The sequence below is a fragment of the Peromyscus maniculatus genome, chromosome 13 (assembly GCF_049852395.1).
Source record: "Peromyscus maniculatus bairdii isolate BWxNUB_F1_BW_parent chromosome 13, HU_Pman_BW_mat_3.1, whole genome shotgun sequence".
NCBI lineage: Eukaryota > Metazoa > Chordata > Mammalia > Rodentia > Cricetidae > Peromyscus > Peromyscus maniculatus.
In genome coordinates, this window is record NC_134864.1 from 34,411,689 (window position 1) to 34,433,802 (window position 22,114).

The 22,114-nt window shown below is 39.7% G+C and overlaps 1 protein-coding gene across 17 annotated transcripts in view; it reads left to right on the forward strand.

The window, feature by feature from the left end:
• Positions 1–22,114, forward strand: part of Dock10 (dedicator of cytokinesis 10) — a 249,841-nt gene that overhangs the window by 188,114 nt on the left and 39,613 nt on the right. For 14 of the 17 annotated variants that reach the window (XM_076549961.1, XM_076549964.1, XM_076549958.1 and 11 more), the window contains exons 28-37: positions 5,537–5,683; positions 10,385–10,468; positions 12,791–12,887; positions 15,179–15,223; positions 18,253–18,428; positions 18,553–18,669; positions 20,825–20,936; positions 21,589–21,710; positions 21,807–21,921; positions 22,012–22,078. In XM_076549961.1, the coding sequence (XP_076406076.1) occupies positions 5,537–5,683; positions 10,385–10,468; positions 12,791–12,887; positions 15,179–15,223; positions 18,253–18,428; positions 18,553–18,669; positions 20,825–20,936; positions 21,589–21,710; positions 21,807–21,921; positions 22,012–22,078 (1,082 nt within the window). The remainder of the gene's footprint in view (positions 1–5,536; positions 5,684–10,384; positions 10,469–12,790; positions 12,888–15,178; positions 15,224–18,252; positions 18,429–18,552; positions 18,670–20,824; positions 20,937–21,588; positions 21,711–21,806; positions 21,922–22,011; positions 22,079–22,114) is intronic. The other 3 variants (XM_076549970.1, XM_076549960.1, XM_076549969.1) reach the window with 1 other exon arrangement.

The following is a 22,114-nucleotide window of genomic DNA, read 5'->3' on the forward strand; positions in this document are numbered from 1 at the left end:
CATCGCCTTCTCTTAGAAGAAGAGGGGTTGGTGGAATTAACTCTAGCTCCTATCACAGTCTCCTCAGAAGCTTACCTAAGCTCACCACCCCTTCTTCTACAATCCATTCCATGTCCTCTTACCCTAGCTCAGAGCTGGGAAAGTCTTGGTGACCCACCAGAGAGTGTGGCCCAGACCCTCCTTCCAGAGTGGTCTGAATCTCTGGCAACCCCATTTCTGTAGCCAAGGTCGCTGCATGTGATCTGTGATTACTCACAGAGTCAGGGAATGAGAACCAACCCATGAGCACCCAAGGGAATACCTTGAGTTCTCACACACCTCTCTCGGCCTCCATTTGGATAGAGCCAAGAGAGGAGCGCCAGTGTGCACCCCCACCTGGCATTACAACCACCACCAGAAGTAGATTCAGACAGTGTTGCAGTGGTGGGCACAGCAGATCAGTGACATTGTTCTGACTTGCCTTCCTGGTGGGGGACAGTCAATATCAGAACTCCCTCTGGCATCCTCACAAAGACAGCTCCAAACCATGGCCTCCATGTGCAATGTTTAATCCAAATGTTAGTTTCTTCTATATAAACTTCACATTTGGGACCAGGTAAATTACTTTGGGGTGGCTCTTTGACACCCCCATCCCATCCATCTAAATGTTATCAGAGCTTTAGTCAAGATTCCATCTTCAGTCCCTATAGGTCTGCACTCTTAGCAGGGTAGATATAAGGGTGATTTGGGTTTCGAGCTAGGAATGTCATGTAGATCCTGTGTCCAATAGTGCTTGAAGTATGCAAATGCCCTCCTCTTTCCAGCATTCATAGCCTTGGTAAATGTCCATAAGACCTTTGGAAGAAAAATAGATAGAATCATCACTGCATATAAGTTACTCAGTAGAGGTTTTGGAAGCTTTCCTCTTACTCAGCTTCCTCTTAATTCATATGCACTGTATGTAGAAGTTAACACATGTCAGAGACAGGATTGTGTCTACTTAAAGACACAGACCTCCATATTCATGTTGTCTGGCTCTAACTTCTTTGTTATATTTCATATGGAATTATCCAGCTCTACAAGTCCCTCAGAGTTGAGCTTTCTTGGATGTCCCTATAACCTTACCACTAATCACAATGCCCTAGCCAAGCACGTCACATGGTCTCTGTTACTAGAGTGACCCATTATCTCCATGGCTGTTAATGAGTCAGTACTATGGCTGCTTCTGCTACCAACACACACACCAGACACCATGGAACATGACAGTAATGGTAGTACCAGCACCTTGATGGTGGCTTGGGCTCATTGGAGTGTTTACTGTGCTTTCCAATGCAATTTCATGTTCTAATGGGCACAATGAGCTCTATTAACAGCAATTCCCTCATGTACACTTTCTTCTACATCTCTACTCCAGCCCTTATCCTCTGCTACAGTAGCTAAGACATTTACAAATTTGACTCCAGGTGACTTAAATCCATTTCTTGGGTCTGAAAAGCCATCAGTGCCTTATAGCAAGCTCCCTATCATTTAATCTTACATGCTCAAAAACCTTCTTAGCTATTAATTCTAATGCATACCCTTTTATATTGTGTCCCTTAAATCAAACAGCCTCAGTGTCCAATATTAAATCTCATTCATGTTGCTCTTGTAGATGCTACCTGGTTTCCGTAGCCAACTGTGGTATGTTCTCTATGACCTGATTAGGTCCAGAAAGCTGTTAGGTCAGGGCCTTTTAACCAAGGAACTGCTGGGTCAGCTTGCCTAGAGTTTGCCTATTTCCTTACAAAACCAAGGCTTTGTGGCATCTTCTCTAATGAGAAGAACTGACTGTTAGAGGGATATAGAAGATACCATATAGGCATTAAAGGTTAAGAAAACACACAGGGATCCTTCCTCAGTGACAGAAACACTTACCCACACTTCCAGGTCCCAGCACTTTCCAACCATCTCTGCAGCAGTGAATGTCTTCACCCCAATCCCTGTATGTGTTTTTTGTTTTGTTTTGTTTTGTTTTGTTTCAATTTTTGGGTACACCTGCTTTCCTTCTTCTAGAAATAAGCATCTTCTGCCCCAAAGAAGAGGAAAATCTAACATGAAGATAAAAACGATTCTTATCTCTAAATTCTACCCTGTGGGGATGCGAAATTCTCCCTCACTGCAGTAATCCCTGCTCTGCCACTGAAGTGCTGGGTAGTAAAAATGACACTGGACATCTAGACAGGGGCTGTTTATTTGAGCTGTAAGAGAATGGATTGGACTAAATTCTGCTACCAGTGTGACTGATGCGTATCTTCTCACATAGATAGGTCACAGAACAGACTGAGAACAAACTATCTAGACAGCCCGTTGCGCCCAGAAATTCATGTTTCACTGATCCCAGTTGGCCTTTACGTCACCTACCTCAGCAGTAGCCCTCACACTAATTCGCGCAGGAAGCCAGCTCCTTCCGTTTTCCTTACTAGTCTCCCTAGGAAAAGGTGTCATCCTCTGACACAAAAGCATCCAAAGTAAACTTCTCCCAGGGTGTTTGCATATTTTGTTTTATTTTCTCTTCTCTTTGAATTATGAAGTGAGTGGCTTTCCACATGGAAGGAATTTTAGTCATGAGTTTCTGGGGCAAGAATGTGTGGGAAATCTGAGGGATTCGGGTACAATGCCTCATTTGGTCTGCTGAGAGATGTGACGTGGCTGGATAGAGTACCCCTGCATGGTCCCTGGTCGTCCGATTTAGGGGACGTTCATATTCCTGGGATCTGCTAAAGGTCTTCTCAGCACTGAGAAGCACCAGTAGGTCTGTGGAGCTGGCTAGCTTTCTCCTCCCCATCACTCACTTGTTGCCAACAAAGCTCCCAAATGCCCCATACCTGGGTCCAGCCCTCATGACCTTGGCTGTCTCGCAGCCCGGGTCCTCCTCTCTCTCTCCAGACAGGCAGTTTGGGAGCCTCTGAGTTCCACTCCCTGTCTGTGTTATCCTTCACCTCAAGCTTTGCTGATATTCATTCAGGGGATGGTTGAAAACGTTCCTTGTGCATTTACCACACCACATGCCTTTGGCCTAAGAGTAGGAGTAGAACACAGGGGGAAATTCAACAGAAGGCATAAAGAGGGAGGAAGAAAGAGAATATCAAAAATCCATGGCATTTGTACTCGTCTCCGGGGAGAAAATACAAGCTCTGGTGTACATAATGAGTCCAGAAATTAACAACACCCAATGAGGAAGCTACAAATGTGTTTCATTTATTTAACAAGTGGTTGTTGAGACAGGGGATGGCCCAGTCAGTAAAGTGCTTTCTGCAAAACCCAAGGGCACAAGTTCAAGTCCAAGCACCCATATATAAAGCCAGGTATGGTGGCATACATTTGTAATTCCAGTGCTGGAAAATTGAGACAGGGAGATTCTCTGGAGCTCATTGGCCAATAGACATAGTAAATAGCAAGCATCGGGTCCCAATGGGAGATCATGTCCCACAAAACAGGAATGGCCCCTAAAGAAGACACCTGAGATTAATCCCTGGCCTCCAGCCTTCCCTAAACACACACATATGCATATATACCTGAGTACACACAACACTCCCCACAGACACAAACATAATACATAAATAAATGACTGATGCCTTTGTAATGATAAATTGTTTATCCTTATTGCCCAAGATATATGAAGAAGATTGAAAATGGTATATGTGATTCATTAGCTTGGGTGGGGTTTTTTTTATCAATTTGTATGATTTCAACAATAAATTTTAAATACATCTAAGGAATAATGATGAGGCTTTTGAAATACTTATAAGTGGTATTATGGAAAGAAAAACGAAAGTCAGCTCCAATGTTCCATTACTAAATATACATTTAAAGTGATCCCTGTAAAACAACCCTCATGTTTTGTTGTGTTTTGTCATGTTCTTACAGTGTGAAAGGCTGTGTGCTTGTAATTGAACATTACATGATCCACTCTAACTCTAATTGTGGTGACAACAGTCACTAAAACCAACTTGTAGAGACGAATGGATCTTATTGACCTTATAGGAAAGGCCTATAAAACCCAAGAGACAGCTCAGCTTTCTCAAACTTTCCCCTTTTATACTGACTTCCAAACATGGCATAAAATTATATTAAATATGTTATATAGTCTCACAGCAAAGCTCCTCTATATCTAGTCTCAGAAGGATCTTGATATTTTTTTTTAATTTTTTTCATTTATTTGGATCTTGATATTTCTTATCTGTGGTAAATCCTGGAACCATAGAGTTAGGACCGACTAGAACTCATGTTAGAAACTGTTTCAGACCAGTAACTATTCTCACCCAGTTATTTGCTTATTTATTAAAATTTTCTACATTTTTATTTTTGTCTGTGTACAATGTACATGTGTTAGTGTGTGAGTGCATGTGTGTGTGTGTGTGTGTGCAGGAACATTTGTGTGTAAGTTCATGTGGAGACCAGAGGTTGACATCAATTACTCTCCACCTTGTTTTCTTGAGATGGTCTCTTTCTAAACCTGGAGCTCAGTGCTCCAAGAACCCCCTGTGATAGAGTTGAAGATGCAAGCCATCATGTCCAGCCTTTATAACCCCTTCTGCTTCCAAAGCAGCCAATTTACCAATTTACTGAGCCATCCCCTGCATAGTCATTACCATATTTCTTTACATTTTGACACACACACACACACACACACACACACACACACATATATATATATATAGTGACCATACTCACCCCTGCCCATTATCCTCTCTTATTCCCCCCCACTTTCCTCTGAACCCCTTTTTCTTCCCATCTAGTCTCCCATAGGCTAAAACATTAGACAAAATTACACGCCCTCCTCCAGCACTCACTAACAGCCATTAGCTCCTTGGGGAGCTAAGTAGGGTATGTCCTCGCTCCATGTTGATATCTCAAGGGTCCAATCTTGTACAGGTTTCTATAACCATTGTGTGATCATGGTAGCTGTAGCAATGTCCTATCTGGGTGGCAACATTTCATGACACTCTTCCCAATCCTCCATGGTTTAAATTCTTTCCACCCTCTCTTTTGTGATGCTCCCTTGGATGGGGAGGGGGCTTTGCTACAGATGTCTCTTTTAAGGCTTTAGCACTCATAGTTTTTTCCATTGGGAGGATTCCTGTATTTTAAAAATCATTCTAAATTAAGATCAATGGAGTTGTCTGACTAGAAATTATTTTGGAATAATATTCATTTTAGAATTAATATATTTTATTTAAAGTTTAATAGTTATTTCCTTGGAGGCAAGAGGAAGGAATTAATATATGAGAGCATGAAATTTTTCACATTTTGCTTTGCACATGTTGCTTGAGTATTTGAGATTAACAGTTTTTAATGTAAAAGTATAAATTTACCAGTCAAGCTAGAAGGGAACATTTAATAAAAATGATAGAATTATGACCTTGAAACTTAAGAGGCTTTTAAGTTTTATTACTGCTTTCAAGTTTTCCAAAGAGCTCCTTTGATTTGCTGGTCTATAAAATATAAGTCTTTCAGTTTGCTTGTCCCGGCTTGGTAAGTCACACACCACATTATGAATAACATGTTCTTTCCTTAGCTTCCCAGAGCTCAAAGATTCCCTGAGTCTTACCAAAGTGAACTCGACAATCTGGTGATGGGCCTGTGCGACCATGTGATTTGGAAATACAAGGATGCCCTGGAGGAAACAAAAAGAGCGAACCACAGTGTCGCCAGATTCCTTAAGGTACAGCTATGTGAGAGCACAGTTCTGTTCAAGTCCCCTTGACAGTGGCTGCAAAGCATCCTAAATGCCATTAACTTACTCTCTATTATGATGAAGGCTCAGAAGGTAAGATGAACACTGCCACGTCTACATTTCTCCTCTTGACATATGTTTTAATATTCATTCCAACTCAAAAGCTCTTTCATATCACATGTGCTCCATTATCTCCTCTTATACTTTTTATGTGGGTTGCAACAATCATTGCTTTCCAAGAAAGCTTCTTCATGCACACTTCATTCTGGTGAACCTTTCCCTTGTGCTCTGGTCTCCCCATCCACATCAAACTACTATCTGCTTGAATCCTTCTCTCCCCAATTCCCCATCTCTACTTTCACTACACCAACACTCTACTATTCCCTCCCCTTGATATTTTTTAATATTCTTTTCCTTTCAAGTAGAAGGAAAAGATGGTGTGTGTTAAAAGGGAAGAGAGTAAAGGAGAGAGGACAATGACTCACATTTTCTACCACACTTTAAGGCCCGGAGAGTGAAGTGTTTTGTGTTGCTGGTGGCATACTGGAAGTGCTTGACAGAATAGAAAATTTGGTGAACAAATTTATATCCAGTCCAACTTGTAAGCAAAATGCATTTAAGGAAACCTCTGCAGTATTCTTCCCTAAATTGGGAAAAAAATAAAGATAACTAAGCAATTTTCTAAGAAAGCGAAGAGACCCCATATATACTACTCTTGGCTTGGATGTTTGTTAAAAAATATGTGTTTATTTGTAGTGTATTTATACAAAGGTTATTGCTGTCTATGTATAAACCTCATGTGGAGGCAATGGAAAATATCCAAGATGAAAAAATAAACGGTAATGGTGAAAAAGCATAGACTGATAATAAACACATATAGGTAAAAATAGCAATAACAATACTTCACATAGACTCCAGGTTGATCTACACACATACACACACACACACACACACACACACACACACACACACACGAGAAATTTGTGAATAGAAAGATTATACTTTGTATCATAAATGTCCACAAAATCCATCAAGCACACACACTTCTAATTTAATTACATTTTATTTATTAATTTATTAATAATTTATTGACACAGAAGACAACAAATGCTTTTGGGATCATTGTTGAAAATACTATCAAGCCATCACCAGCACCTCCCCCATACACCCCGCCTACACACGTGCTGCAGACTCAAATATGACTACGTCCAGATGCTGGTGTTCATCACACGTCAGTCAGAACTGCTGAGCCTATGCGTTGCACCTGGTGCTCTGCTATGAACCAGGGAATGAGACACTTTCTCAGTTTGGTTTCAGCAGTACTCGATAATGTGCTTTCTCGGATCCAAAATTAATTCTCTTCCTAAACCAAAACTGTAAATATGGTGGTTGCATGAGCAACAGGAAAATTGTTTAAATGCTTGAAGCAAAGTAGAGATGTCTTCTCTAATTTTCAAATATTTTTGTTTTGTTATCAACAGAATAGTGAATTTCCAATGTATTATTGGGAAAAAGCACAAGCTACATTTTTAACATAAATATTGTCCTCGACTGCTATATATATATAAATATATATACACATATGGGACAGCAGTCTCTGTATCAATGTTTACATGTTACTACTTTTTAAATTTCAATACTTTTATAACTGTTCTTAAGAATAAGTTTTGAATATTGAATCCTTTGTCTTCTAAATTGCAATAGTTATAATCACAAGAGCAATATCTCTTTGAATGACTGTCTGGACACTCATGGTATGAATGAGGGAAGAGTAGGAGGAAGAAAAATCTATTTAGTGATTAAAATCTGTCCTCAGTTTTGGCCAATAATGGAGTTTAAACATACACAGATGTGACTCTGTAAGAATGTGCATTTTTCATGGACTTTGGGTTTAAAATTAGATGGCAGTAAACATGTTTTGTAATGCTAAGTAGGAGCAATGAAAAGGCAAACACGGTAAACTGTAAATGCACAGAATATACTTTGTATAAAAACTACCATCATTATAATGCCATTTAACAAGTCAAACCAAGACTGTAACTCCAAACCATGTAGCAGGTATTTTGAACTTTGTATTCAGTTGTATCCTGTCTAGATACTTTAATTCAAAGGGATACTGGCTCTCTTGCTTGGGGTTTCTTGTTCTCACCATTCCACTTTGCCACACGGGTTGCACAGGCTGAAGTCTCTTGTGAATTCTCAATTCAATGTACACAGCCCTGTGACTTAGCACATAACCCATTTGTGAAATAAACTTGTTTCTGTCCCCTGGCTGTGAAAGAACCCATCCCTGTCCCCTAGCTTGCCTGCTCACAATCAATTCTAAATGGTTTTCACTGTACAGTTTTTATACGAATTACAGTTTTGTGAAGTTATGTCTAAATTTCTTTAGAACAAATGGCCTTAAATTCTCACAGAATTCCTGGAAATGATTGTGAATTGCCTTCAACATACAGAAATGTGTATTTATTTATTGTTCTTTTGTGTCAACGGTGTGACCGCTTTATAACCTCTCTGCCTCCCCCTCTTTGCTACTTGGACTATTCCTACTGTGAGTTCTCTTGTCACAACTTGATGTATAGTGACTTTCATAAGCATGAATCTGTTTTACTGGAAAAATGCATAATCCTCACAGCTAACAAAGTCACAGGTACATAACTGTGATGCGAATTGTCCATTTTTAAGTACATATTAAAACCTTTAAAAGGAAAAAAAAAAAAAAAGAAAATACTAGCGAAAAAGAAAGGAGCAAAAACCAGATTTGGAAAATGTAAAATTGAAAGTCTTGATTTGGCCCAGTTCCAGGAACTGAGGAGCCCTGACCTTTCCCACCCCAGCACTGCCCCCTTGGTGTTGCGTTACAAATCTCTTGTACTCCCAGAAATCTGTTAATGGCCATTCCTCAAGAAGGCTCTCAATGTTTCCCACTTTTGGTTGTCTAATTCCTCATCAATAGTCAAATACTGTGAGTCAGAGCAGTCCTTACTTTCCTCCTGGCTGTCACAAAATCCTTGATAGGAGCAACTTACGGAGTGATTTGTTGACTCCTGGATTCAGAGTCACGATCCATCTTCCGAGGGAAGGCAAAGTAGAACTACTGTTCTCTGGTGTCAGGAGTGTGTGGCAACTTGTTCACATGGCTGACACAAGGAAACAGAACAGAGAAGGAAGGCCAAGGGTAGAACTTTCAGAGTCCCACCCCTATCAACCTTCTCCCACTAGCCAGGCCTTAGGTCCTAAAGGTAAGGCTCCATAACCATCAAAATAACAAGGTAACATGGGTACTGATTAATTAAGATGTGATGCTCAGATCAGGGTGGGTCATTCCAGATCTAAGCCATAAATAACTGTCAGTTATTGGTATTTAATAAGACCATAATTGTGCTAGTTGGTTTTCCAGTCAGCACAAGGACAGACTCTATGGAAGAAGCCCTTTGAGGGTATAAACATGCCCTGGGTTCTCAGGTACCCTCCCTCAACCTACATCATGAAACGAACCATTTTCACAGTGTTGTGCCAAAATCTTGTGTGTGTTTATTGTTCTCTCCTTAAAGCAGATGAGTCTTACATGGGCCCACAGCTCAGCAACCTGTATAGCTTTTCTGTTTTTCCCTTTCTTTTTCTTTTCCTACCAAACTGAGTCTCAACTCTTTCTGACACACATCTGTTCACGTGCTCTTCTTCTGTAGCATAACGTCAAGGCAAATGTTGCTTTTCCTGTTCAGTGTCCATGTTCTGCTGCCTCTTCATCTGCCTGATCCCTGTTTTATTTCAACTAGCTTTTGAAAACCATTTGAAAATACAATATGTAAGATGGACCTCGAATATTAATAAATGTGTTTAAAAACATTCTAAACAGTAAAATTAATTGGCTAAGCAACTTTCTACAAGGGAAGGTCTATATATCTAATCTGTTTGGCTAGATAACCTGTACTTGGGGAATAAAAGAATGTTTCCCCACAATTATTTTTACTGGTCATCATAAACCAGTTCCTACCGCGGGGCTACAGGACCAGAGTCCAGAGTGAAAAGGGAACTGATAGAACCAGTAGCTTTGCCAGATGCCGAAAAGGACAAATTCTAGAACCATCAACGTGCCCATTATAAATTTGACCTAAGACCTTCCTGGCTAAGTTAACAGGATCTGGACAACAGAAAAAGCAAGATACAAACAGCTCCCTGATAGAAATGGCAGGATCTTCTCTCTTTCTTCTTCAAATGTGTGCTTCCCTGGAAGAAATAAAGAACAGTCCCCTGTTGAAGGAAGCCATTAAGAATGAAAAGACTGCTGGCCTGTTTTACCACTTCCCATCCCACCCACAGTGTGTAGCAGATGGTCTCCACCCGAGCAACTCTGGGATCAATGTACTAAAAACAATAATAAAATGTAACCAAGTAATTAAAAAGTAGACAGCTTTCTATATGAAAGAAAAAGTCTAAAATAGCTCATTGTGAGATTTCAAGCAATATTTTAAACAGCCGATAGGTGTGGATATGGAATTTCAGGCATTTATACTATCTATGGTGTTTTAATTACTTGCTATATGCAGATGGGTGTTCTAACATCCTTTATAGATTTTTTTAAACACATATCACACTTAGTTAATTATTACACTGCTTCAGTATACAATTATCTTTTCTAAAATCCCTCAAGTAAAAAGACGTGACTTTGGAATTTTATCTTCTTAGCGCTGCTTTACATTTATGGACCGGGGATTCGTGTTTAAGATGGTGAACAATTACATCAGCATGTTCTCCTCTGGTGAGTTCAAGGTAAGGACAAGGGATGAAAGTAATCATTTGCCAAATCCAGCATGATAACTAACTAAGGTGATCTCTATGTGGAACACTAACCTAGCATCCATTTAGTGAGTCATAAAAAGAGGTCTATACTATCTGGTTTGGGACTTTTCTTTGTTGACAGGCTTCTTATGACTATTTTAATCTCATTGACTGTTATGGATGTTTAAGTTGTTTGTACTCTCTTGATTTAACTATATTAGATAATATATGATTAATAACTTGTTTATTTTAGATGTCCAAGGGTTGTGTTTTCAAAGCATTTCCTAACAATCTTCTGGATTTCATTGAACTGGATTTTAAAGTACATTTTTGTACTTTGTATATTACATTCATTGTACTTTGCATGTATATTAGGTACTTTGTATGTATGTGCTTTGTACGTACATTGTACATATCCTCTTTTTATCTCTGATTTTATTAATTTGGATCTTCTTTCTTTTATTAGTTTGGATAAAGGTGTGTTAATCATATTTATCTTTTCAAAGAACAACTCTTTGATTCATTGTATTATTCTTTTAGTCTCTATTTCATTAATTTCTTCCCTGGACCTTTGTTATTTTTGTCATTTAGTTCTTTGAAGTTTGTTCTTCTTTCTCTTAGACCTTAAGATACACATTGTTATTTGCTTGAGATCTTTCTGGGGTTTTTTGTAGATGCAATCATATCTGTAAACTGTATTCTAGGAATAGCCTTAGCTCTATCCTAAAGGTCCTTTAACTATTTCTTTAAAGAATATTCAGTTGTGTTGCTATCATGCATAAAATGTGAATAATCTTTACTTAAGTATAATTGTACTAGACCTACATATTTTTCTGAAGATCAAGTGGCATATTTTCAGTGAAAAATAATTTAATGTGTGTATAACTTAATTATATACACTTGTTCACATAATAAAAGGGCACATAAAATACTCTTCTTGTTTGAAATGGCAATTCTGTACATCATTGAATGATGTTACCAGAAAATAGAAGTTTAATCTTAGGTAAAGGGGTATTTTTATATTTTGTGAGCTGATAGCAGTGATTATAGTAGTGACAAGCTAACTCGCTCTTAAAGAATGATTTTCTATCATACATAAGAGAGGATATAAAACTGTTATAACTATGCTAAACATTCCTACAGATGTGATTGTGTAGCTTGAATTTTTTCGCCTTGCCCACAGTCAGGACAAACCTCTGTCACCCGCCAGTCCCACAGCCACTCAGACCCAACCAAGTAAACACAGACACTTATATTGCTTTCAAACTGTATGGCCGTGGCAGGCCTCTTGCCAACTGTCCTTATCTTGCTAACTGTGCTTTTATCTTAAATTGATCCATTTCCATACATCTGTACCTTGCCATGTGGCTGGTGGCTTACTGGCGTCTTCACATGCTGCTGGTCATGGCGGTGGCTGCAGCCTCTCTGGTCATGGCGGCTGCAGCCTCTCTGGTCATTGCGGCGGCTGCAGCCTCTCTGGTCATTGCGGCGGCTGCAGCGTCTCCTTCTGCCTTTCTGTCCTTTTTTCCTGCCTAGCCACGGCCGATCAGGTTTTATTTATTAACCAATCAGAGCAACTTGACATACAGACCATCCCCCAGCACAGCCAAGTGCAGACCATCTCAAACACCTGCACTCAGGCCCATGGTCCTAATCATCCTCTATATGGACCTGCTGGGTAACGCCACAAAGAACCTGAGAATGGGCTCCCACAGGACATACAAAACATCCCACAGCATGATTGTCCTAAGACATGAATTACAGTTATCTTAGACCAAGTCTATATGCTGTGATTCACTGTCCAAATCCAGATATTATGGAAAAGACACAACTTTCTGCAAAGGCAAGGGGAAATGGGGAAGTGAATGACGCTGAGAACTAGTGGCATGTGAAGCTGACTCCACTTCAGATAATATGTACCATTGTCTTCCTTGACTGTGGACTGCACCTCCTTCTGATCACAATCTGTTCTGTGATTTGAGTTGGATGCTTGAGAGAGCTCCATTCACATGATGCAACAGGAGTGAAGACACAATAAATACATAATGAAATAAGCTAAAGGCGTGACTTGGGATTTTCTCTCATGAACTGAATGTGGCAGTTGGTCTCCTTTCCTTAGGTGGCCTTGAGTCGTGTACAAAGATCAGGAGTGTGACTACAAGAAGCAGACTCCGTTAAACCTAAGAACTACTTGGTGGTCATAAGAAATTACTTCTTCTTTGTAAGGGTCAGATTGAAGCACATGCCTTTTTTGCCTATTTATGAACATTCTTACTATACAAACAGTAGACATTCTGTTTGCCTCTATTTCAGACTTTATGCCAGTATAAATTTGATTTTCTTCAAGAAGTTTGTCAACATGAGCACTTCATTCCCCTGTGCCTCCCCATAAGATCAGCAAACATCCCAGGTAACAAGGCCCAATGTCTTCCTAAGTCCTTAGACGGCTGGTCATTTGTTCTGCCTCTGTTCTCTAGGTCCTTAACCATTCCGTCTAATAATGTAACTTGGGTATGAAAGCCTAATAATCTGAGAAAAGTCTGAAAGAAGTTGCCCCATGTGGTTGATGACTAAAACTCTGTATTTCTCTTCCCCTTTTCATCAAAGAGAAAGCCAACAGAACTTTGAATCTTGTTATTATAAATCAAAGAATTGTAACTGTTAACCCTGAGATTCACTGGAGAAAAACCAGTTCTACCATTTTGACCAGATTAAAGCAAACTATTTTATTAAAATATTAGATCCTGACCGAGATGGAATTTGGTCAGGACCACTCCTGCAAACTTTACAGTTGGGTGGCCCTAAGACGCATGTTGTCAGGGCTTATATGGACAAAACCCATAGGCCACCACCCTTTCCCATGAGGCTTTGTTGTTATTTTCAAGAACTACAACTCCCAGAATCGAGGAAGTCGCCTGGTCTTCGGGCAGGTGGGGCTTACAGGTTAACTTAGGGTTTAATGGTAACCTAGAATCCTACTAGCTCCAAAGGACAGGTTCCCATGATTTTTGATATCTAAAGACAGAGAGGAAAAGGTTTTGAGTATAACTATAGTGAAGATTATTAAATATCATGCATACATATTGCATTAGAATGAAGTTGCTAGAATGAGTTGTGTGAAGAAAAGAAAGTTGGAAGGAAGGAAAAAAGAAGGAAGAGAGGGAGGGAGGACAGAAAGAAGGGAGGGAAGGTTACCCGAAGACCAGGTAACTTCCTCGATTCTGGGAGTTGTAGTTCTTAAAAATAACAACAAAGCCTCATGGGAAAGGATGGTTTTGTCCATATAAGCCCTGACAACATGTGTCTTAGGGCCACCCAACTGTAAAGTTTCCAGGAGTGGTCCTGACCAAATTCCATCTCGGTCAGTATCTAATATTTTAATAAAATATTAAATATTCTCACTCCTAGGCCAGAGAGAGAAAAAGATTGGGTGAAGATACAAGAATCGAGCCCATTTCATTTACTAAATCTGATATACATTATTACATGTAAATACTGCACACAAGATGTTTAATTTATTTTGTAAATTTAAAACCTTTCTATGTGCATGCGTATGTGCCTACGGGAGAAAAATCCTAAGAGAATGTAAACATCAGAAACTAGTTGAGCATCAAAATACAAAGAGAGTACTGAAATTGAGTCAGAGACCTGGTGTACCTTCCTACCGACACTTTGACACTGCGGTGTTAATGGTCAAGAAATGAGAAAATGAGAAGGCACAGAGCCTCCTCATACCTATGGCAGCTTGCACTGACACTACAGAAGGGAAGTTACAACAGCAGGCCCGGAAATAATGATGCTCTTCTAATTTTAAATGTGGTCTATCAGCACTATACCATTCCTTTTCTAGTATATTGTACGCATTCCAGAGAGGAGAGAAAGAGTAGAAATCCGGGCTGGAGAGATGGTTCACTGGTTAAGGGCACTGGCTGCTCTTCCAAAGGTCCTGAGTTCAATTCCCAGCAACCACATGGTGGCTCACAGCCATCTGTAATGAGATCTGGCGCCCTCTTCTGGCCAGCAGGCATATGTGCAGATAGAACACTGTATACATAATAAATTTAAAAAAAAAAAAAGAGTAGAAATCTTAGGTCAGACAGTAGCATTGGGAGACTTGGTGGGTTTTTGTTTTTTGTTTTTTGTTTTTGTTTTTTTTTTTTTTGTCTGTTTGGGATGTCCTTTTGCTTGTACTTAACATGTAACTCAGTAGTAGAGTCCTTGCCTAGAATGTGTGAAACTTGAGGTTTGATCCGAACAAGAAAAGGAAATAAATAAGAAGGGGTGGGGAGGAAGAAGAGAATTTCTTTTTTTTTTTAAGTTAATGCCCAGTTATTCTTGGCTAGATAAGTTGGCTAAGATATTGAGGAGGGAATCAAACCTTTGTTTGGTTATTTTAATTCCAGTTATTTATTCTCGGTCAACAAAACAGAAAAATCCTGATAATCTGTTATATATTCCATAGTGGGCAGAATTTTGGTACAAAAACATCGCTCTCAAATACAAGGCTATGAATTAAAATAACTTTGTTCATGAATTTCTTTTGGAGAGTCACAGAGCTTAATTTTTCTTGAAAAATGGTGATATAATAGCAAATAATTTGAAATGTTTTAAATTTCTACAATAAGTTAAACTATTTATTGGATATATATGTATCTGAGTGTGTATGTATCTGAAGTTATTCTCTATTCATACTAAATCTAGATCCTCTGACACCTTCAGAATCAATTCAAGAGTTACATGCCTCAGGTAAATAATGATATTTCATGTTACCTACATAAGCACCATAGCTGTATTCTCTTGTTAATGAGCACAGATTCTACCAACTCCTGTGTATTAACATAGAACCAGTGTATCCAAACATATATGTAGCTGGAGTTTTTCTGGTCCTGCCTGGCTCACAGTCAAGATAAATCTCTCTCACCTGCCAGTCCCACAGCTGCTCAGACCCAACCAAGTAAACACACAAAGACTTATATTGCTTATAAACTGTATGGCCGTGGCAGGCTTCTTGTTATCTGTTTCTTCTATCTTAAATTAACCCATTTCTAATCATCTATACTTTGCCACATGGCTCATGGCTTACCGGTACATTACATCTCCCTTGTCATGGTGGTAGCTGGCAGTGTCTCTCTGCCTCAGCCTTCCACTTCCCAGAATTCTCTTCTCTGCTTGTCCCGCCTATACTTCCTGCTTGGCTGCTGGCCAATCAGTGTTTTATTTATTAACCAATCAGAGCAACACATTTGACACACAGAACATCCCACAGCACACGTATCTGAACTTCTCTCTTGTCACATAGAATTTGATGCCCTACCTTTAATTCTTTATATTTTATTCTCCAAGCGTTCCAAAGTTTTAGCTTCCCAAGTCATCTGAAATTTTCCTCATATGTACAAAAAATAAAGTTTCCAGGTATGCACATTTGTTCCTGACAACTTGGTCTATATGACTTGGGCAATGCATTACTACTAACTACAATTTCAGCGCTACATACTTGGTCTCATGGTGTATTCATCCTGTCACCAAGTTTCCGCCCTGTGAGGGAGATACCTCACTTCTCTCATCTCCCCATCCCTCACAACCCCTTTTCCAGCATACTTCCATGAGCTCACTTTTTCACATCTTCAATGAGATCCTGTGGTGTCTCTGTTTTCGCTTTCACTTCCCACAGTTTCCTCTACTATTTGCAAAAAGCAGAACATCCCTCCCGGCTTTCATATCTTTGGGATAAAATCCCAGCAAATATTGGGTTGCAGATGTTTCTTTAAGATACTCATTTTATATAAAAAGTCTAAAGTGGCAGATGCTGACGAGATGTGTGGAGAAAAAAGAACCCCTGTACACTCTTGGTGGGGATGTAAATTAGTAAAGCCATAAGAGAACACAGTTTGGAGGCCACTCAAAATAAATAAATAAATACGGAGCTGCTATACGATCCAACAATCCCACTGCTGAGTGAATAAGCAAAGGTAGTATTGCTATGTCCTTGAGAAGGCTGCATTTCTAGATCACTGAAGTACTATTCACAGGAGACAGGAAATGCAAGCAGCCTAGGGCTCCGACTGCTAACAAACAAAATGTATCTGGCAAGGTGGATTACTGTTTTCCCATTAAAAATGAGACCTTGTCATTTGGGGCACGATGGATGGAACTGAATCTCATTCTGGTGAGTTAAGTGAGCCAGAAATAAGGACAAGTGACACTTGATCTCACTTGTATGTGATTCTGAAAACAGTGGTGGTTCTGAGAGGCTCCAGAAGTATGTAGGGGAGCTATGGAGAAAGGCTGATCAAAACATAGCAAGTTCCAGTTCAGTAGAAGCTAGAAGTTCTGGTCACTGTTACATGGTAGAGGAACTGTGGGTAACAACAATGCACTATGCATTTCAAAAAGCAAGAAGAAAGGACTTTGAATGTTCTCATGAGAGAAAAATAACAAATATTTAGGAGATAGATATACTAGCTGATTAAAACATTATGCAACACTGTGTGTGTGTGTGTGTGTGTGTGTGTGTGTGTGTGTGTGTGTGTACATATATAAACATTACATGCTGCCTTGTTCACCTGAAGAAATTTTATGTCTTTTATGTATTGGTTAAAAAAGAAAAAAGAAGTGTTCTGATTTCAACTCCTTTGGGTATATATCCTCAGGTTGTAATTCTAAGTGATGCAGAGGTTACGTCTTTACTTACCTGAGGAAGCCCTGTTCTGTTTTCCATTGGCTGCACCAATATATAAACCCACTTGAACAGTGTATTGAGTTCCTGCTTCTCCACTCTGTCCTCATCAGTCATTGTCATTTGACATCTAATAGTAGCCACTCTGACAGGAATGAGCTGACAGCTCATTGTGACTATGATATGCATTTTCCTGGTTATATTAGCGGCATTAAACACTTCTCCCATCCTCTTGCTGGGAACCTGAATGTCCTTCTTAGAAAACTGTTTATTCAAGTTCTTTACCACCTTTCGAATCTGATTATTTGGGTTTGGGAGGTCATTTTGTTTGCTTTGCCATTAACTTGTATATGTTATTTATATTTTATCATTTTTTAAGATGAATATTTTTAAGTGTTAAGAATGTTTGCTGCGTGTACATACGTGTGTACCACCTGGGTGTCTGGTTCCTGCAGAGACTAAAAGAGAGCATTGGGTCCCCTGGAACTGGAAATATAGGTGGACCTAAGTACTGGATACAGAATTTGTATTTGGGTTTCTCCACATCTACCCCCAGTATCTCAAACTCATTTTCCATGCCTCCTCTTTAGGCCACTGCATTTACCAACCCTTCCCACATGTCTGTTCCCACATACTTGTCTGTATTTCAGAAACTCTGTGCCATTGAACATGAACATTACCCTTTTCCCAACATCCTCCCCTATCTCCAGTGCCTCCATATACTCCCACAATAACTCCAGACCATTAGCAATCTCCAAGGTCTAGCTCAGTCTAGCCCTCTTTTCCTAAGACCTTTCTCGATTCCTATAGACAACGCACGTTTTTGTTTTAGCCCCTGCAGTGACCTGAACAGGCCATTTGCTAGGTTGTAGCTATTTACATGCTGTGTTAGTATTCGAGTCTGTGTTTATGTAAGCAAACATTTTACCATCTGACTAGACACTCCAAAGGCCACACAAAAGGCCACATCTCTGTAGCAAGACTGCATTGTGGACTCCCTTTGGCTTGGGGGCAGGGTTTTTAGTAACAGTCCAATGTGCCTTTTATAATCGTAAAGTGGTTATTCCGTTTTCAATAACATCATCTCCTCCTCTCAAAGATATGCCTGAATACTCGGTCACAAATGAATTTTGCCGCAAACACTTCTTAATCGGAATTCTGCTCCGGGAAGTCGGATTTGCCCTGCAGGAGGATCAAGATATCAGACACTTAGCTTTGGCTGTCCTAAAAAATCTAATGGCTAAACATTCTTTCGATGATCGATACAGAGAACCCGTAAGTAGCCTTGCTTTCTCTCTCCCCCAAACACGATTGAATGGCTCGCTGCATTAAGTGGATATGAAACCCTTGAGTCTATTGATTTTCATGTGAACCGTTTCTCTTTTCTGCCCTCACCTAGAGGAAGCAGGCACAGATAGCGAGTCTGTACATGCCTCTGTATGGCATGCTGCTGGACAATATGCCAAGAATCTACCTGAAGGACCTGTATCCTTTCACTGTGAATACGTCCAATCAGGTATGTTTGCACATCTCACCTAATTTCTTTCTTTTAAGGAAATTATCTTATTTATATTTATGTCCTGGGTAAACATTTCTTCCTACCTATAAACAAGTGAGGGGCTAAACCACACAATCTGACAAGTATTCACATCAATAGCATGTGTCCCTGACGGCTGCTTGCAGCATCTAACTGGCCCACCCCTCTCTTCAGGACTGTTTCCAATCCCTTTATTCTCTGCATCACCACCCAAATCTTCACAGCTTTTTCAGCTTGAATAATGTCTTCATGGCCTTATCTTCGATGTACAACATTCAGCTACTACTTCCCATCACCTTCTTCCCACAGAAGTGGGAAGTGTCTTACATAGTCAAAGCCCTAATTCAGCCCATTGTGAGTATTCTCCGCTCAGCCAGCACGGCCACAGCATAGTAATCTATTTAAGGGGATCAGATATGTTCAGTTGGCAAAATGCTTGCTTGCAAGCATGGGGACCTGACTTTGATCCCAATATCTCCATAAAAGTCTGAATGCTGTGTCATGAATCGATCAGCTCAGCACTGAGAAGGTAAAGACAGGAAATTCCCTAGGGCTTATTGGCCGGGCACCCTAGGCAAACTTTTATGTTCCAGGTTCATTGAGAGACCTTGCCTCACAAAAGTAAGGTAGTCCAAGTAATAGTCCAAGATAAGGCCTACTAAAAGTTGAGGTTGTGCCATTAAATATGTTTTTGTTTGAGGAACCTTGACCAAATCCCATCAGCATCATGTAACATGTTTATACCCTTCAGAAAGTTATCCAAGCTTTCTAGGCCTCTGTTTTCATATTTGTTTAAAGTACCTAACATAACAGGAATCCTTCATATCAAATTGTGTAAGATAAAACATTTACCACAATGATTGTAACATAACTATTTCAAATCTAGTTCCTAGTGATAGTAATATATATAATATGATGATAATTACATCTATAATTTAATACATCACTATATCAGTAATTATTCCAGCCCACCTCTGAAAAATTATCTCTGCTACATCACTTAAAAATTCCCAGAAGAGTGGGAAGAATGAAAGAGCCAAACATTAGGGAGGAGGGCTATGAAACGCTGTCATATGTTGTAGCAAGAATCTTAAAAAGTTCTTATTAATAAGACCAAACCCAAGGCCATTTATTAGGGTGAATGCTGGAAGATCAGAGAAGCAGAACAAGCCACAGCCACCTCACCTTGCCAATTCCTCAGCTGATCCTGGTTCCTCAGACTGGAAGCTTCTGAGTCCTCATCCAGAATGGATCTCAGCTGAACTGCTGCTCAAAAGCCTGAATGCTTAACCAGGGCAAAAGCTTCTAGTTTCTGGTCCTCACACCTTATATACCTTTCTGCCTTCTACCATCACTCCCTGAGATTAAAGGCTCACTTGCTGGGATTAAAGGTGTGTGTCACTAGGCCTGGCTGTTTACAGTGTGGCCTTGAACTCACAGAGATCCAGACAGATTTCTGCCTCTGGAATGTTAGGATTAAAGGCGTGAGTGCCACCATTTTCTAGCCTCTGTATCTAGTGGCTGTTCTGTTCTCTGACCCCAGATAAGTTTATTAGGGCACACAATATTTTGGGGAACACAATACCACTACAATATGTCACGGTTTTTAAACTCAGAAACTCACAACAGCTGTGATTGCCTGAATAGGACCTGCATAGGACTGAGCCCATAAATATTCAATCATAGATGGGGACGGGATCATGGGACCTCACCCACCCTGGGAGCTAATGGAGGGCTGCTGGAGAACAGGGATTCCTTGTCTTTAATGATGTAGCCACTGTTGAGTTACTCATGCTCCAGTGGCTAGCCCATACCTACTCAAGTAGCCTGTCAAACCCAGTGACTCGCAAAACAGAAACAAAAACAAAAGACATAAAAGTGTGATAAGAACTTAGTGTGAGAAGGAAATTGTAGAAGAATAAAAACTTTAAAGCATTGCATAAGAAAAGCAAATTGTGAGCACAACTATGCTTTTGCCAATATTCATTTCCACTGCCAACTTCAGTGGAACATCTTTGCTAGCATATAAAATGTCAGACTTGAATATCTAATTGAAAGGGATGTAAAAGGCATGGGGACATACCATTCTGAAACACCCTAACTCTCATTCGTCTCTTCTCCACTTTGAATGCAGGGATCTAGAGATGACTTAAGCACTAATGGAGGATTCCAAACCCAGACGTCCATGAAACATGCAACTTCTGTGGATACATCATTTTCCAAAGATGTTTTAAATTCCATAGCAGGTACTCAAGACCTGCTGAGAACACTCATGTTTAACACTCATCGATGTTTACATTATACATCATAATGCTTTCTATCCATAATTCATATGCATAATATACCTGGCAAAGTATACCACATTATATAACGAGTCTTTAATATATTTCTTTGAATGTTATCCAGTGACTTTCACTTCCACTTGGCTTAAAGAGCTATCTGCTCACATGTTATCAAATTACTTCATTCTGCAAACAGTCTTTAGGATTTTGTTATGCACAGCCTCTTAAAATATGAGAGCTCTTCAGCTTCAAAGATTATATTAAGGACTATTTTGGAAAAGTCATTTTTATTTCTCATAAACTGTCAAGTTAAACACTCCTTCCCTGAATCATCTTCTGTTAAAATAGGAGTTAGCTTTGTCTATTTTTTAAAAGCATTTTAAGAGATCAAAAGAACAAACTTTATATCCATGTAAAATAGTTTAAATTTTTCTGGTTCCATTATGGCCACTGTTGTGTAATGTTTTAAGTGTTGTATGCCTTCCATGTCAATCCTAGATTTTATTTCACAATGCTCTCTCCACCACAACAATGAGCAACTCTGTTTCATCATTTTAGTTCTTGTCTGTGCTCATACATCTCATCACCATATGTGTGCTGTGGCTTGTGTTTACAGCATTTTCATCAATAGCTATTTCTACAGTGAACCATGCAGATTCCAGAGCATCCTTAGCAAGCCTCGACTCCAACCCAAGCACCACAGAGAAGAGCAGTGAGAAGACAGACACCTGTGAAAAGGTGCAGTTTCCCTCTCCACCACCCACATCAGGTACCAAACTTACAAGCCAGGATGCTCTCAGTCTTACTCATCTCTACTGGTCCTTTGATTCCCAGATCCCAAGGCCCTTATCTTTGATTGGGTCAACTCTTCGATTTGACAAATTAGATCAAGCAGAAACCAGGAGTCTTCTTATGTGCTTTCTTCATATTATGAAGACCATTTCAGTTGGTAAGCAGAATGACTTCAAGTCAATTTAAAAGGAGCAAAAGAAAGACGCTTACATTTCTAAGACCCTCACACCATGTTGTTTCTTTCTAGAGACTCTGATTGCCTACTGGCAGAGAGCTCCCAGTCCTGAGGTGTCAGACTTCTTCAGCATCTTGGAGTAAGTTTACGGTTGACCCAATAACTTATTTTCTGG